The sequence below is a fragment of the Meleagris gallopavo genome, chromosome 2 (genome assembly GCF_000146605.3).
Source record: "Meleagris gallopavo isolate NT-WF06-2002-E0010 breed Aviagen turkey brand Nicholas breeding stock chromosome 2, Turkey_5.1, whole genome shotgun sequence".
In the NCBI taxonomy this organism is placed as follows: domain Eukaryota; kingdom Metazoa; phylum Chordata; class Aves; order Galliformes; family Phasianidae; genus Meleagris; species Meleagris gallopavo.
Genome location: NC_015012.2, coordinates 11,506,548 through 11,525,295, shown reverse-complemented (window position 1 = coordinate 11,525,295; position 18,748 = coordinate 11,506,548). Strand labels below are relative to the sequence as shown.

At 37.9% G+C, this 18,748-nt stretch overlaps 1 protein-coding gene across 1 annotated transcript in view; it reads left to right on the top strand.

The window, feature by feature from the left end:
* LOC100548128 (1-phosphatidylinositol 4,5-bisphosphate phosphodiesterase beta-1-like) overlaps window positions 1-18,086 on the top strand; it is a 383,894-nt gene extending 365,808 nt beyond the window's left edge. Inside the window, 8 exon segments of the mRNA XM_031552677.1 lie at window positions 3,114-3,198; window positions 3,657-3,834; window positions 8,357-8,427; window positions 9,067-9,163; window positions 13,340-13,424; window positions 14,507-14,631; window positions 15,962-16,116; window positions 17,862-18,086. Of these exon segments, the coding sequence (XP_031408537.1) occupies window positions 3,114-3,198; window positions 3,657-3,834; window positions 8,357-8,427; window positions 9,067-9,163; window positions 13,340-13,424; window positions 14,507-14,631; window positions 15,962-16,116; window positions 17,862-18,071 (1,006 nt within the window). The 3' untranslated portion in view covers window positions 18,072-18,086.
* Window positions 18,087-18,748: the final 662 nt, after the last annotated feature.

Below are 18,748 nucleotides of genomic sequence, written 5' to 3'. Positions count from 1 at the left end.
ATTACGTTATAAGAAGGCTAGGAGAATTTCCAATAACAATAGATACGGACTTTTTTTTCCTTCAGGAATTAGCTGAGAATTAAGAACTTACTGTTCTTAACAGCACAGATAGAAAATGCATTGATGTAGAAAAGTTGGTTGCTCTGATTCATAATTTTGAAAAGAAAGTAAAATAAAAGGAAACAAATACTCCAACTTGTAAAGTACTTTAATAGTAATAGTATTGCTAATGATCTCTCTCTCTCTTAAAATGAAGTATGTATTTGTGGGTACCACAGAAGGTACCACTTGTTTAAATACTAAACTCCTACATAATTCTTATCTCCTAAATTTATCACATTCTTTCTTGGGGGCTTTTAAAAATAACAGTTCATATGGTCCAGTTGACAAGAAAAAGTAATTCTGTTATGTCAAGATTTTTTTCTTTGACATTGTCTAGTATTGCAAGACTTTATATTTGTGATTTTTTATTTTTATTATTATTATTTTATTATTTTTATATTATTAACATTATTATTACTTCTTAATTTCCCTTTTCCTCCTTTTTTCCCTCTGCAAAATGATTACATTGGAATTTTTGTGCTAAACCAAAAAGTGCTGCATTGAATTTTTCTCTTTTGTAAAAATGGAAGTCCTCACTATGTGCTCTATGAGGTAACCATGTAATTAAACCTGGAATGGCAGAAGAATTTGTTCTAGCTGTTTTGTATGAAATTTACTAGATAAAAGTTGTGCATTCTTTTTCTGTTTCTTATCAAAAGTTCTTTTTTGGAGTCGATGTGCCCATTCAAAAATGCTTGTGTCACAACTCACATCTAATTTGTAAGACTTCAATTATTGTGCTCTTGTGATTCAAGGAAATGTCCCTTGGACTTTCTGGGCCCTAAGAGCATGGGTGTATTCACATGACATACTAGTGGAGATGATTGAAATGATCTCCATAGACCCCTTGTAGGAGGTAGCTGCAGCAAGATACTCAGTCTGCTTTCTTACTGGAACAGAATGTGGTGCCTTTATTTTCCTTGGTAGCTGGCAGTTAGAAATAGCTAAAGCACTGTCATTGCCTGATCTATTCCTCCTGTCACCATCTCCCTTGTGGGTTCTTAGTTTCACTGCCTTGCCTGTCTTCATCTTAATTTTCCGTCCTCAACTAAAAGTGGCTCTTAGCGTTTTTGCAGAATTGGCAGCATGTAAAAGAAATTAATGAAATACTGTAGTAATTTAAATTGCGTGCAGCACTTCTATAGCTTGGTGGAATAATTTAAAACCTACTCTCAGTATGTTTTGTAAATGACTGAGCTAATGACCAGTTCACCCTGTATCTGCTTCAAGGGACAGCCAGCATGCTGATCTTGGGGAAATTACATTTTCTGATTCAAATGCCACCCAGCCTTTATCTCAGCTCTGGGTTGGCCCTGCTGAACTCAGGAAGAGCTCCATTGCCAAGTGCTCAGTTGGTGGCTAATGGCAAAATAGACATTGAAGTCGCTGTATTCCTAGTTTGCAAGAGAAAAATGAATGCTACTTTTTTCATACATATCCAGTTCTACTTCGTCATGAAAAATAGCTTCACGATAAGATAACATATAAGCTTATATCATCTGTGTATCTTTCATAGTATGTGGTTCATAATTAATAATAATTGAGGAGGTTGTATTAAACAAACTTTAATCAAAACTTCTCCGGAGAGTATCAAAAATGAAAATTTTGAAAGAAACCTAAAGTCTGGATGTTCCAGACTTTGTTAGACATATATAACAAACATGCACAGTTGTCTAAAATTAGAGAGTCATTTTAGCACTGCGCTGCATGTTAAGATGATTTGAGTAATATTTCTAAGCGATGTAATGTATCCTCAATCCCAGAACTCCTGTCACTGTGATACACAGCAATTTCATTATTGTGTTACACTTTGGGAAAATTGATTATGAGTAAAACTTGCTGAGATTGAGTTTATTTCTAGAGGATGTCAAGACAACCACTAACGTAACTTACTGTGGTAAAATTCAACACCAGATCTGATTTAAAAATAAGGATATAAAGAATCTGACAACAGGCAAAAATAATCATTGAGCAGTTCCACCTGATGTATTTATATTGGTCCCAGCTATGTATGTATTACAGGCATGCATATTTAATTTAAAATGCTGTTACACCAGCACTTACTACAGCAATTCTCCAAATTGACGTAATGCCTCTTAACATTAGTACTAATTACATCTATGCTATGACTTCTGCCAGTGAGGATGCAGCAGGAGGCGGGAGCAGCACAAGCTGCTGGTGCCAACCTCACCCATGAGGTCCGCAAGTGGGCCAGCACCATGTGGGGGAGAGCATTGCAAAGCTGCTTCTGGGAGCAGGGCTCGAGCAGGAGAGACTGTAATGCTACAGGCACAGCACCCAAAGCACTCATCTCACGTAGGCTGAAACAAATAGGGTGGGAATGTGGGCTGCTGAGATGAAATCTGCAGTGAAGCTAGCTGTTCCTCTATCGGAACCTTTAACTGATGCATTTTTGCTGCTTTTGAAACCCAAGTAATGTCTTCTTCCTATTCTTGCAGTTGTGCCCTGGAGACTCAAGGGCGTGACCTTGTAAGGTGACAAATTTGGCACACTGGCAGAGGAGGCTGCTCTGTATGTAACTGTAGGGTTCTGATGCCTTAGGTCAGGTATGATGAGAAAGGAAAAAATCCAAATGAAAGGAGGGGGTGTGAGAAGAACGCCTAGCATGTGGGTAAAGTAACACAAGGAGGAAAACATGTAATCTTTGAATAAAATGTTGTCTGAAAGAGGCAAATTCATGCAAGTTATTTCCTTGAAGGTAACAACTGACATCCTCATTTTTTTTCTACTAAGTGCGTGGGTAAAATACAACTCCAGAGTTCAGTTTTACCATTATTCAAGTGCCTAGTGACTTCATGTGTCATCCTTTTGATAAGCTTTATCAAAAGAATCAGAATAATTGCATGATATATCTATGTCAATGTGAACAATTCACAGTGATTGAATCAGGAAATTATATCTTGTTTAGGGATATTAGGTATTCCATTACTGCTGCTTTCAGTCTGTAGCATTAGTAGGACTCATTGCTTTCTTTCTTTTCTCCCCTTTAGCCCTAAACAACAGGCAAAAATGGCAGAGTACTGCAGATTAATATTTGGAGATGCATTGCTTATGGATCCATTGGAGAAATACCCGGTAATATGGTTTGGTACTTACAAGATCACAGATATCTTGCAAATTTCTACTTCATTCAGTCCAGCGTCATTCTTTATATGCAGCCTTCCAAGACAGAGTCTAGAGAAGGTCTTTAAACAATTTGTAATGTTGGTGACTTAGTTATATCATTTGTGATGCGAAAGTTGTTTTGGTACACTGAATTGTAATCTTCTAATTGCAATTGATTCTTATAGCCACTGATTTATAATGTTTGCTTTCACATTTGAACTTATGAAATGTCTACAGCAATAACTTCAATAAGGTATTTTTCTTCTCTTATATGCCCTCCATAGCCCTGTTTCACTTAATGAAGGCTACCTGTTGTTCAAGAGGTACCAGGGTTCATAGAGGTTACAAAATTATGCACCATGTAGGCCTTAAGAAATTGCTGTAAGCTTGTTTCTTGTTGTAAAAGATTTCTCTTTCTTTTCTGAAAGCTTGAACCTGGGGTTCCTCTTCCAAGCCCTATGGATTTAATGTACAAAATTCTGGTAAAAAATAAAAAGAAATCACATAAGTCTGCAGATGGAAGTGCCAAGAAGAAGCTCTCAGAGCAAGCCTCCAACACGTGTAGTGATACATCTAGTATGTTCGAGCCTTCCTCCCCAGGAGCAGGTATGATTGGAATCTACAAATATGCTTCTCACTTATACACAAATACTTAATTACAACTGTGTTTTTCAAGCCATTAACGTTGTTCTTGTAGGGTAAAGGTACACCAGTGCAGGTTTTGCTCAACAGAAACAATGCCAAGTGTCATTACTCTAGGAGTCTTGAGAGGTCTCAAGGCTGAGGGATCATTTATAGTGTGACCTAAAAGTCAGTGAAGTACACTAACATTTACCTGGACTATTTAGGAAATAGAACAAGCTACTAACTCCATATACCAACTATAATTTAATGCGTATATACTAATAATGCTTAGGGTATATGCAGGGGACCACTGCATTAGTCCCATAGTGATAGACACTGCAGAGTATTAGTATACAAAAAAATATGGTAAGAGAAGAGTTGCTCTGAAGAGCTTAAAGTCTAACTAGAACAGAAAAATAAAAGTGCAGGGAAAAAAGGTTTGTGCTACATGATGGGAACAGATCATCAGCAGGACAAGCAATAAAATGTGTGTATCCCGATTCCCAACCTAGTGTCTGTTCCCAGGACTACAATTTCTCCTTCTTCATAGGACTGAAATTGTGAATTGGTAAAAGTATAGGTGTTTATGCCCTAATAATGGAATACTTTAAGTGTGGATTGAAAGCTCTTCTAGAATATATACTTCTTGCCATTTGCCATTATTTTTTTTTACCCTCTTGTTTATAATTTTTTTCAAATTCCGATTAATCGAGCTGAAAGTCTTCATGCTGGCAGTTTGCCTCAAGCTCAATTAAAAACAAAACAACAACAACAATCTTGCTGTATTTGTGGATAACGGTGTTTATCCTATTAAAAGCAAAGAGAGAATGAGTTTGCAGCCATTGTGTTAAGAAACTTTAAAAAGGTCATGCTTTGGATTAGAGCTTAGATTTCGGAAGAAGATTCATCATGGTGTCAGGAATGATTTACTTCTGTTTTCATTATTTGCTTTAGACAAACCAGAAGAAGCAGAAAAATTAGCAAGCATATGCCAACCTCTTTCTTCTCAAAACCTAAGGGAAACTGGTTTGCTCTATGTTTTTTTCTCTGTCCAATCTGCGTGGAAGGTAACAGCTTGGTACTTCAGGAGCCTCCCTGTGAGCTTTTATAGGAAAAGACTCGGGCTGTGAATCCTGGATATTGATGGTTAGGGAAGGATAGTGGAATAAGTCCCATAGCAGAGTTTGTAATTTTAAAAATCAATTGTGAATATTATGTCTGTATCACCTGTGTAACAAATGATCTGTATAGATTTCAAAGGTGAACACCTAGAAAATACAAGAACTGAGATGGCAAAATTAATGTGATCACTTGATTCATCTGTGAACGTGCAAATGTATACTTGTAATCCTTGACAGCCATTGTTTCTCCTTTAGGACCTGTGCCTCTTTTGGAAAATGACAATAAGTCAATATTTTTTTACTCTCAGTCATTCATACACTATTCCAGATCTAGCATCTTCACCTTGCAATGTGTTTCTGTGGGGATATCCATGCTGCATATGAGCACTCGATAAACAACAGTGAATTTATATTAACAATACTTGTGGGGAGTGAGATAGTATTAATCTAATTTTATCGAAGAACAGCAGAGTCTGAGAGGGCTTAAGAACAGTTGAGAGCAAATGACAAGAAACATCCAGGATTTGCTTTTTAAGACTATGCTAAATTTAGAAGTATTCAGAGTGCAGAGATTTCTGGAGATCTCAGCTACAACTATGAGTACTGAGCATTTCTGTAGATTATAGAACCATAAAATCTTTTCAGTTGGAAGGAACTCTTAAAGGTCATCTTATCCAGCTCCCCTGCAGTGAATGGGGACATCTGCAGCTTGATCAGGTTGCTCACAGCCCTGTCCGGCCTAACCGTCCCATCTCTCTTCTGATCATCTTCTATTCAGTATTATAGTGTCAACTTCTTCTACTCGTCAGCTGGGATTCAGCTTCCTTTGGCTGCTTGTTGTGTTGTCCACTGAGCACTCTTATTCCTCCACCACTATGCCCCACTTACTAGGGAACTTATTAGCATTATTGATGATTTGCAGGGGAAAGTTGTGCTGATCTGGCCTTCGTGAGATTGTAAATGAGTTTTTTCACAGCAGTGCAAAAAATACAGAGATTCATATGTCAATTAATAGCAAATTTCTCTCTGCCTTACATTGTTTGAGCTCACGTTTAAATTAAGCCCAAATAAGTCAGTTTTGTGTTAAGTTTATAAAACATACTGTATGAAAGCTCAGCGATGGTGATATGGTAGCAATGATTAAAAAACAATTCTAAAACAGGAGTTTTGCAGAATGGTTGACAGATTCTTCAAGACAGTTGTAAAAAGTAACTTCAGCAGGGTATAACATCAGTAAGTGGAAAAAGCTTACATCCCTGAAGCTGTCCCCATAGATACAGCAATGCTGGCAAAGCAGAAAAGAAATTTCTGAGATAACACCTGTGTAAGTCTCATTTTGATAAGTGAGAATCTTAGACCTGGTTGCATAAAGAAGCAAACAGGTGAAATTTTCAAATAAGTGTAAGTAGTTAGATCACACTGCTAAAAGTGGCAGATCTGCTGGATGCGTCTGTATGTTGTAGGCCTTTGCTTCAGGAAACCAAAACTTGCAGTAGGAGCTCTCCCTATATTTGCATTACACTTGCTCAGACTTTGTGTCCCACCAGTGTAACAGGAAAAAGAAGCTTCAGTCTGAGCACAGAGCCGTGCATGTGAGGGAAAGTCAATGTGGACATAGCCATAGGTTCAAAAACTCCTAGTTATTCTGTGTTTGCAATCCTGTATATTATTTGTGTTGGATTTGCAGTCTGATAAATAACTTGAAAATGAGATCTGATCACCTTGGGAGTTTTCCTGTTAAATATTTTTTAATAAAAGAATACTGTGTTGCATACTTCCCTCCCTGGATGCTTCCAGCAAGAACAAGTTGTTATCTCAGCAGTGCAAGTTGGCTGAAATCTGCCCATGTCCCCCTTGTAGACTATGGGAAGTATTATTTTGCCAGTCCAGATGAATTGATTGAGAGCTTCCCACCCAAAGATTATCCCTGTAAATCCTGTGAGAACATGACTGACTCTTTGTAGTACACTGAGGTTCCCTGAGCCATCCCTTGAGCCTGTTGAGCAATCATGTTATTTTTTTCAATGAAATGTTCAGGAAGAAGTGTATTCATGAATAAAAGCATGACATTTCAACATCTGCATCTGCAGCCTGGGTAGTCATCATTTCATTGTGAAAGACACACTCATTATTTAAATCATATGTGATGTACGTGGCCAGAAAGGGCCCCCTAGGCATGATTCAAGGCCTCTTGGAATAGAGGGGAATTTCTAGATTCAGTGGGCTTTGGATTAGACCCTGTGGTGACAGTAGAAACTGAAATACTGTTCTCTGGAGAGTTTGGGAATGCTGCACAGTGGTTAAGATTTTTGTGCTGCCAAAATAATTGCCACTGCTGAAGAAAGCTGAAAGGTTTATGGAATGAAACCTTTAAAAAAGTGTTGTCGATCTCAAAGGTGTGGACAAGTGACTGCAGTAGAAGTTAAACCTGCTTTTCCAGAGTCTTCTAAAGGTACATGGTGTATACCTTGTGGCTGCCAAATGCACAGGAGGAGTTACCTAAGAGAAAGATGGGTTGATTTCCAATGCAACCAAATCAAAACATTGGGGAGGGAAGAATATTCATTAATTAAAAATAATGAATCTGTGTCTTACCTATAGGAATTTGTTAATACATTGCAATTGGAAACAAGTCTTAAAATGTGTTTAATTTGCTCCTATTTACTCTGTCAGTGTGCTTTCAGGGGAAGGATGATCTTTATGCATCTTCATCACATTACTCGATTTGCACTGCCCTCAGCCGGTACAGCTGAGCAATGAGTCCAAGCAGTCAGATGCACCAACGGCGTATCAGTGGAGGGAAGTGTGAGCAGACTCCTGCCAGCTGTGCTACCTGGGTGCACACACTGTGATATCTTCAGAACAGATGCATTTCTCTGAGCAGCCCTTATTACCGCAGCACATGTGAATGTCAGTTTTGATGCGTGATTTCTTCACCCTGTGAATGCTGTGATGTGTGTGCTTCCCCAGGGGGGCAAAAGCATTCGCTGAAGGTCACGCAGGGATCCTGTAGCAGCGAAATCCTAAACCGCAGAGCTGTGACCATAGCATGGGAACAGCTCTATGTCAGTAGTTTGTAATATTATACCTGCACACTATGCACACACCGTGATGCTTTTTTTGGTGCTGATACCTGTGCTGTGATTTCCAAATAGTAAGTGTCCAGCAGCTGAAAAGCAAGAATCTTTGCTTGATTAGACAGTAGGAACTTACCAATGATAAGGATGGATGAATCCCTCTAGACAGTTTATTTGATTTGTGCTGTGACAAAAAGCACATGTATAATGTCTTCTCTTTTAAGCAGCGTACATCTTTCACAGATTTATCCCTGATATTTATAGCTAGTTTCAATCAGTAATTGTCTTCTGCTAAAAACATTTCAGGAGAAGCAGAGATTGAGAGCGATGATGATGATGACTACGATGATGATTGCAAAAAGTCGTCAATGGATGAAGTAAGGGCATAGATTTGTTTTATGGTGATGGATCGATTCCAGCAGTTCTGGGTTGGCTGTGTTACCAGGAGTGGGACTGCCATCTAGTGGGAGAAGGAAGGCAGAGCACCGGCAATCACTTTCTGAAGTTGGTTGTCAATGGGTTTGGAACCATATCTTTATTTTGTTTATTAATATTTCAATTTTGTGAAAAGTAAGATTTGATAACACTAAAGATGATCTGAGGCAACTGTTTGTGGTGTATTTGGCACCACTGGAAATAAAATTGGATGTTGAAAATGTAGAGCTATGTTTTTTATTTATTCAGTTGTACAGATAAGTGTGGTTAGCACTGTGTACGTATCATCATGCATATGTAAAGGTAATGCACTTCTTTTCCTGAGAGCCATGTAGAAAGAAATAATACAATGACATTTTAATTAAACATTTACATGGTATAACATCTTTCCTTCATTAGTATGTGAAGCTCCCATGTGAGGCATTGAGTTCACTAAGACAGGATCACACAGAATCACAAAATGGTGAAAGACGATACTTTCATGGTTGATAGAAAACTGGGCTTTGGTGTTTTTGACCCTTGATAGCCATCATGGATTTTGACCAGCCAGAATGTCAGCATTTTCCCATCTCTGTTCTTAGGGTACCGCTGGAAGTGAGGCTATGGCCACGGAAGAGATGTCTAACCTGGTGAACTACATTCAGCCTGTGAAATTTGAATCATTTGAGGTATCAAAAAGTAAGTAAGCTAAGCATATCTTTTACTGAAAATTGTCTAGCAAGTGTTCAGAAGAAAGGTCTGGAGAAGTGCTTGCTTGGATTCCTCTCAATTAGATACGTGGACCCTTGGTGTCCAACCAGATAAATCCATGTTTATTTTGAAACGTGCATTACTGTAAGTATTGGGCTTTGTCAACTATGCTGCCATTTCAAAAACAGTTTAGCAGATATTTAATCCGGTTGTTTTTGTTATCCATAGGTGAAGAATAACTTCATGAGTTTGAGAAAATTGATCATAAATATTCCAACAGATGGAACAAATGCTTAATGTTTTTTCTGTGCTACTTTTATGGAGAATTCAGTGTAAGCAGAGAATGTGCCCTTCCTCGTATACAAATTTACTCTTCTCTGCCTCTGTGTATTGTATAGAAAAAGCCATAACTTCATCCCCTGCTGGCATTTACAGAAAATGCCTTGCTAGGAATGCGGTCTGTGGCATCCTCAGTAAACAGTGCAGCATCTTTTCCTTTCTTGGTGCAAAACCCCCTACTGTTTGCCTGCCCTATTTCACTTTGTTTTGACAGATTGCAATATGCCTTTTGAGCCTTTTAGTTCAAGAAGCATATAGCATTTTAATTTGTTATGGATTTGTGGAGGCCTTAGCAGAGGACATGTAATTGATGCCTAAGTCCATATCTGCACACGCAATTTCACATTTACGCATTTTGAATAATAAGCATAGAAATAGTCGTCTACCTGTTCACGTGTATTTATGTATGGACACATACACATAAGCGTTCACAAAATCACGTGAAGTTGTGCTTGTTCCCAATAGTAGCATTCCTTGGATGTTTATAATATCCATTAGCTCTAATGAGAGTTATGAGTACACAGTGGGAAGAAGATACTCCTACTGGAAAGGAAGCCATGTGAATCCTAGCAGGACAAGTTCATGCTGCTGTTAGAAAATTCTCTTTAGAGAATGTAGATTTCTTCTGTTCCCATGCCTGTGCCTTTCCAAGTTTTGTCTTTTCTGAAGAACTGCTCGTGTCCAGATTTTTTACATTGTCTTTCTTGTTTTTGTGAACTCATTATGTTAAGTGATTAATATTTCAGGTGTTTGTATTAAAATAAATAAATAAATAAAAAAAATCACAGTGTGCAAATAGTGTTAGGTGTTTAAAGAGTGGCCACTTGAACCTATGGGTTCTGGTCTTAGTCTTGGCCTGGAATCTCAGCTGAACCTTTGTTAAGTTCGTGAAGATAAGCTAAATAAGGAAAGAGTTAAAATTGTTTTTTATTTTGCTGTCTATTGATTTTTTCCCAGGCTTGTATTTTTATTCACCTGCTTCTTGTGTTTTATAAAATTTCATCTTTTCAGCTATAAGAGATTTTTCTAATTTTGAATTATTTAATTCAGAATTTGTTTTGATCTGTGATCCTCACCTCTGTTGTGGTAACAGCATCTCGCTGTTGCTATCATTCTTACATTATAGGGAGTGCATTTTTGGTCTCACATCCAGGTTGATAACAAAAATATTGAATACAACTAGGTCTGTAGCAGTTCCTTCACTAGGTATATTCCCCCTCTCTGACAGCTAATAATTGCAACTGTCTCAGGATATTATTTTAAATTGGTAAGAGTTTTTCAATTAGTTTATCCATTCTATAGTGAATTCCTCCCGATAAGTAAACAAGTTAATGTATAATGAGGGAGAAATGCCTCTCCTGGATAGTTTTTTCTTCAAAGGACAGGTTTCTTAGACCTTTCCAGGTTCTGTAGAGGAATAAGTTTTTGTATTTTGTTTAGGAATTTGCTTAAGCTCTGAACATTTAGTGACATTTGCCAGCTACTGGTTCTGGTTTCCTGCAGATTCTATTTTAAGATAAATACTGAGAAATACTGCATACTACTACTACTACCAAAAAATAATAATAATAATAATAATAATAAATAGTACTCTAAGTAGAATAAAAGCTATGCTCGTTATCTTTCCTTGAACATTTTTTTCATGCTTTATGTAGCAGTCCTACATTGGTTGAATAACTGTGGAGATAGAATGCATCTAGTCGCTGTTTCCTGGTAGGACCATATTTAAGTAGCTACTGAAGCAATGAGATGAAGAAGTAGAATAGCACTGCAAACAGAAAATCACCGTTGTATTTCAGTGTCTTTTTATGAGATTTCACTTGACAATTGAAATGAAATGAGATTTCTTTTTTTGTCTGGTTGCTATCAGCTGAAATGTTTTTCTCAGATGATACAAGCAAAGTGTTTATCAGGAGCTGCAGGAGAGCTTCCTTTCATGGTATGCTCACAGGAATCAGTGATTGTTCCTAAATGATCCATAAGAAACAGATAGTTCAACTTAAAGAAAGTAAGCCTCAGAACAATCAGGTACATAAAAACTTAGTCATCAGCAGCACAGTGACCTGTTCTTACACAGGTGATAGTCTGCATTAGCACTGTATGTGCACATTGCACACAACATCCCATTAGTGAGGAGGGGCGGAAGAAGAAGAATCTCAGTGCTGTAAGGTGCTTTGATGGGAGTGAGCTGTCTGGAAATAAATTTGGGAGAAAGAGAAGATCCTGCTTGTTGGAAAGGAAAATGACTGGTAAGAAGGTAGCCTCTAAGGAACGGTAGGAATCTTCTACCATTTGGAGATACAGCTATAAATAATGGAAGTAGCATGATGGTTGCTAATTAGAAGTAGTGGCCACTGCAAACTTTGAGTTCCAGCTCCCCTAGAGATAGAGAATAATTTTTGAAACAGCACAATCACAATCATCCTCTGGCTCTTCAACAAACAACAAGAATAGCTGCAGCCATCTAGTTTGCAGATCAGTATCTGGCAGTACATTTTCTTCTCACCTTGGCCCAGACATTCTAGCTCCTTATTTCTTTGGAGCTACTGCTTCCTTTTTGGCTTCCTGTAATGGAAATGCCCACCTGTTTCTCGTCTCCTTCTCTCTGCAAGATGAGTGCTTTTGTTCAGTTTTATCAGTCTCCTGCAGCTTCATGGTTTGACTTCAGGGAGCTGGCCATGCTGGCCTTCAGGTCATCCCTGGATTACTGTAACAATTTCTTCAAGAATTGCATTAGGGCAAGCATTTTCTCCAGTGTTTGCTTTCAGTAGACTGGTTAGGGTAGAGAGTTCATGTTCCACTACATGGACTGTCTATCTCACTTTTAAGGTGAGCAGTGCTGAGGTATTTAATGGCTGTTATCTCTCAGTACTGTTACACATTCTGTACAATCTGCAGAGCTGATTGTGATGGAATGGGAAGCTGTTATGTTACAGGAATCCTTACCTTCTGTATAAAATTTAAAAGAAAAATTACTGAAGGTTAAAGGGCCTTGACTTAGGCTCTGGTACATGTCACATGGTACTTTGAGAGACTGTGCAAACATTAGGCAAAGTGAGTAACATGATACACAAATCACTGTTCAGTACCACTGAGTTACGTGCTTAGCAGGGGCAATATATCACTTCATGTCAGAAAGTTTGACCAAATTAAAGAGGTTATAGGTGCTCCAGAAAAGTCCATCATTAGGTCTAAAGACCTGCTGAAGCACAGGAGTATGCCTTCAGTCATGATTAGGTAGTAGTGTTTCCATGATTGTTTGAGACAGATGTGAGTTTCCCCTGACATCATGAAGGTATCAAGAAGCCCTGTAGGCACAAGTAGCATACTCCTTAGTTTAATCTGATATGGACATTAGCTATTAGAACTTGAAATTGGCTCAAAGCCATTGTATCTGCCTGCAGAGAGTCTTGACATTTGGCAGGGTTTTGTTCCCCACAAAATTTGCCATAATACCTCTGTCTCTTGTGTGAGCTTTGGGCAATACCTGTCTAATATATGAACATGATATTGTGCAAGCAAATATGAGAGATCTCTAACATACACTGACTTTCTTTTACCAGCAACTAGTACAGTGGGTATCTCAGGCAGTACAATTGCCCTTCATTTGGGCAGTGCTAGTGTGAGTTTGGATGGTGCCTTTGAGTATATGCAGAGCAAGCTTACAGCTGTTCACAAATGACTTCATATATAAATTCTTTGAGATTAGGGTGAAGTGAGCTGGTGAGCACTTGGTTAGAGGACTGAAACTAAACTAGTTCATATATTGCATATGATTTCATGCTCTAATATGTCACTGTTTTTCTCCCTCCTGTAAAACTGCAGAACGCAACAAAAGTTTTGAAATGTCTTCCTTCGTGGAAACCAAAGGGCTTGAGCAACTTACCAAGTCTCCGGTGGAATTTGTGGAGTATCCTTGACTTTCAGAAGTCTGCTTTCCTAGGTTTTCTATATCTGAGATCTATTACAGGGCTTTATTGAAATTAGAAGACGTGAGCTGGAAAAATATGGAAACCAAATGAGATTTGTAGACTTAACTGTCTTCATAGATGATTTAATTGGGCTGGACTGATGAGCTAATTTAAAAGCTGGCAAGAGTCCTTGTACTATGGGTTAGGACTGCAGGGAATAGGCTCAAACTATATATTGAAGACCTATTATTTTTTATTCTTTTTGATAAATTTATCGTCTTATGTGAAGTGATCTGAATTACAGTAAGCAAACTGGCAAAATGTGGCTGACTTGCTTTTTGTAAAGTCATGCAAGAGAGTTTTCTTTCCCATCTAGTTCCAGGAGCACTGACTTTATTGCCACCCAATTCTATTTTTCTATTTAGTTTACTTTTTCTCTTGTAACTTTTAAAGAAAAGCTAAGGTGGAATCTGTTTAAACTTTATGATGCTTCTCAATGTCTCATCCTGGCTGCAGTTAAGAAAAAAATGACCAAGATAAAATAGTGCCTTAAAGAAGATTAATGGAAAGTAATTTCTACAGATAACCTGCAGCATGTTCTCATCTCTGAGATTTGTAGACTGAACTATAAGAAGTGCAAAGTCATCATTTCTGTCTTTATGTAGAGGCCAATTCTAATGCTCATTCCAAAAGAGCAAACACTTCTACTTTTTAACTGAGAACCTCTTTCCCTGCCACGGTAAGATTCACTGTTTACAGCTAAAAATGCAATCTTAGGAAAATTCTGAGTTAGGAACTATAATTATAAATGGAATTTTATGAATGCGCTCTTTCTTAAGCATATACCTGTGCTATTTCTTTGTTTATTCTGAGTATTTTGTACAGCAACATCACCTTTAATTACCCCATTAATTTATATCATCTACAAAATTGTGGGTCTCTGGTATTATGGTTGTGGAAATCCAATTAGGAACCTAATGCCTTCTGTAAGGATCATTTGCATTTAAATATTGCAGTTGCGTGACCTCTCTGCAAAGTCATTTTTGATACATGTTTAAAATCTTAACTGCCCACCATTTAGATACAACAAAATGCAGCTAAGCCGAATTTACCCAAAAGGAACACGTGTAGATTCTTCAAACTACATGCCACAAGTCTTTTGGAATGCTGGCTGCCAAATGGTTGCTCTCAACTTCCAAACAGTAGGTAAGTTGTGCTGCTCTCTTGATTTTGTAATCTGTACTTTTCTACTTCTCTGATACAGTTCCTGCTAGGTAAGAAAGGCTTTATGCATCAGAATTGTCCAGTGGTTGAACTACAGGGCTGTAAATTTACCTTTTGAATGCAGTTTATCTCTTAACTGGGAATAGTTGCAATTAATATTTGTAGCTAGTGTAATATTTATGTATATATAATGGCCTCCATATTGTCATCGTTTCTAAGTGGCTACCATTAAGCAACATTTGAGAGTTAGCTGTGATTTTTATCCAGTCTTGCAAAAATCTCAGTACATCAGGACATAAGGGATGTATGCAAAAAAAAAAGTGGAAAGAAAATTCCACTGGAAAGAAGTAAGAGTTAAAGAAACAAAGACATTTAGGCCCCTATATGCAGGAGTCACTTTTGAAATAGGTGTGGTGCCTTCAAAGATTATATCCGTTCTGAGAATTATGAATGTTTCCAGATACTGGATCCCAGGACATATCTTGTCCATGGTATCATGTTATCATTCCCTTATTATTCAGGTGTGGCGGCCATAGCGGTGAGGCCAGTCTCTTTTCAGTGGTACATGGAGACAGGACAAGGGGAAACGGACATAAACTGCAGCATAGGAAGTTTCGCATGAATGTGCGTAAGAACTTCTTCACGGTGAGGGTGACGGAGCACTGGAACAGGCTGCCCAGGGAGGTTGTGGAGTCTCCTTCTCTGGAGATATTCAAGTCTCGCCTGGACGCCTACCTGTGCGACCTGGTGTAGGGAACCTGCTTTGGCAGGGGGGGTGGGCTCGATGATCTCTAGAGGTCCCTTCCAACCCATACGATTCTGTGATTCTGTGATTTTTCATTTCCAGTAGAGCCCACGTACATGCTACCACTCCATGGAACTACACACAGTCCGGAAGTCCACAGAGTAATGAAAACTTCTCTGAGCAGATTTCAACTAAGTATCAGACTCCTGCGTCTATTGTTAACAGGGGTTTGACACATTAAATATTCTGCTGGCCTGGATACAACAGTGCAGTCAGTACAACACTAAAGTACTCAGTACCTAATCATTAATGCTCCTTTTCAAATTTGAAAGTTATCTTTTGAGTAGTCTCTGAAAGGTGCCTTGTGGATGTGATTCCCTTATGGAAAGAATCCAAGAGGGTGGATGCAATCACTTCTGAAAGTTCTTTTAATAGATATAGCACCATAAATAGCTTTTGTAGTTGTTGTAGTTCATTTGAAATTAGAATAAATAGTACTATTCTATTGCTTTTTCTAAATCATTATCTATCCAGAAAATAATTCTCATCAATATTTTTAATACCTAGATTTGTCTATGCAAATAAACATGGGAATGTATGAGTACAATGGCAAAAGTGGATACAGGTTAAAGCCAGAATTCATGAGAAGACCAGACAAACACTTTGATCCATTTACTGAAAGTATTGTGGATGGAATCGTAGCTAACACCTTGTCTGTGAAGGTATGTACATGCAGCAGTAAAAATACTCTCACAACAATGTCAGAGTGTGGACAAATTTCTGTTGTGCAGAGACCTAGCAAGTAGCCACATTAATTCAGGGCAGTACAATTCATTTCATTTCATGGGGTGATGTTTAAGTTTTAAATGGCAAATAATGTTCTGCCTCATATTTCATTGTAGGTTAAATAAGTGTGTTTTTATAGTATATATTATTTTTTTGTAGAAATATTTGGATAGTTGATGAATTTAAGAGTAGTTTGTGGTTTTATTTATAAATGAGTGAATTTAAAATGCTGTGTTACAAAGCAGTCGCTTGCAGTGGAACAATTAGAGCAGTACACTGGTGTAAATAAATTTTCTGGTTCCCTTTAAGTTCTCCAGCAATACTCTGGAACCATAAATGTCAGCTGCAAGTCATTGCCAACTTGCTTTCAGTGGTTCCTGTTTTAAGGACATCTAATGAAGTTTAAGGACTGCCAGGAATCTGCAAATTGAAAGCTACTATGAATGTTTGTAAGGATAGATTGCATTGGCTATGACACAAATTTACACTCAGTATAACTCCAGTTATGAAAACATAAACTTTCTGAAATCCTGTTCTGCTTTTAATGGACTTCCCATTAGACCAGTGTCTGTATTATGGAATCCACCTGCAAAATATCCTGTTTTCTTTGAGAAAAAACAAGTATTTCCTCTGGAGCTGCAGACATCAGTGTAACAGGTCCGTGCTCAGAGGGCTATGAATAAAGCAGTAATCTGCCGACATGTATGGTAAAAAAAAGAAAAAAAGACAACTCTGGAAATGACCTCCCATGGTGACCTGTGGCCACGGAAGCTTTCAGTTCCCCTTGTGGGTTTAGAGGCTCATTCTTTTGCCAGTTTACTAAATAGAGGTGGAAGTCATTTGACAGTTATTGGAAAATGCAGTGTTTTTAACAGGAATGAGAATCCAGGAATCATGAGAGCTGTCAGAAGGCAGCCACTTCTACCTGCTCTGAGTAGGCTCTACTAGGTATAAAGGCAATGTCAACACTGATCCACTTGAGAACAGAATTAGACTTTCTTTAGGTAAACACAAATTTCTTATGTTACAGAGGCAATGCTGTAAATGCTTCTTCAATTTTCTGAATTAATTGCAGAGCTTTCTTACACTTTTTAAAGATGACAATTGTGTTTCCTGTTAAATTAAGAACTAGAAAAGCCCACTATTTTATAGTTGTATTTTGTTCAAAGTCCTCACCCTCTATGAAGAGCCTTTATTAAAATATCTATTTTAGCCTTTTTTTTCTCTCAGTAAGAATCATATATAGTTACTCTACTGCATATACCTCTTTCCTTCCAGCACTGTGTTTTACACCTGTTATTGAAACTGGTTAAAAATTAAAGGTCTCAAAGATACTGTGTTGTGCATAGAGAAAATAAGATAGGGGAATGAGATCCAAATGACTATTCTTGCAAAGCGAAGGGCAGTAGCATGATCTCAACCACATTATTGCTCACAGGGGAATTCAGGGTCACAGGTCCACAGGAAATCAAACCTCATAAGCTGTGCCTGCAGTATTAAACAGTGTTTCTATTTATTTATTTAGATTTTTTTTGTTTGTTTTGCTTTTTGCTTGTTTTGGTTTTTTTTTCTTTGAAAGCACATATTATCTGATAAATAATGAGGATTATCCACCTGCATCTTAGCCACTTTCCTAGTTCACCAAAGCTCTCTAGTGACATCCCCTTTGTTTTGATCTTAGATTATTTCAGGTCAGTTTCTTTCCGATAAAAAAGTTGGTACCTATGTAGAAGTTGACATGTTTGGCCTGCCTGTGGATACAAGAAGAAAAGCTTTAAAGACCAAGACCTCGCAAGGCAATGCAGTTAATCCTGTCTGGGAAGAGGAAACTATAGTGTTTAAAAAGGTTGGTGTAACACTTGCTTCTCAAACCAGCGTTGAGTGTGTTTAATCGCTGCCCAGTTAGCTAATTCTGTGTTCTACAGATTTCATTTGTTAAAAAAGATAAAGAGGTTTTGAACAGCTACTTCTCCAACTTTTGTTATTAACTATTTCTGGTATAATTTTGCTACTGTAGTCATGCCAAGCCCATAATGAAATAAATCAGTTTCAAGTCACCTCAGTTGTTTCACTAGAATACAGCTAGAAATAGCAAATATGTCAGTGAACTCATCTGCATGGGATGATGCAGTGCCGTCATATAAATGAGCAAGTGCAGATTCTTGAAGCAGTTTAGCTGAATTTCCATGGCATTTTGCCTCAGCTGGATAGCCCTGAAAAGCAGATCCTGTTAACCTGCGAGTGAGGTGATGGGAGTACAGCTGTAAACAATCTGGCTGTCCACACTAGCTCGTTCAAAGCAATCTTGTCTCTGCTTATCTCTAGTGTATGCCATCTTAATATAACATAGGTTATAAAGCTGCATAAATCCTAATCTACCTGAAATATGTGATGTAGGAGCTGAAAATACTGAGCATGTTTCAGGACTATACAACATGGATGTCTTACTGTGCTTCACAATATACCTACAGCAAGTTTTCTAGCAGGAACCGTACTGTCATTTGGATTGTATTTATTGGTTAGTTGGGTCCTGAGTCCAGGTATTTAAAAAAAAAGTATTTAATTTTC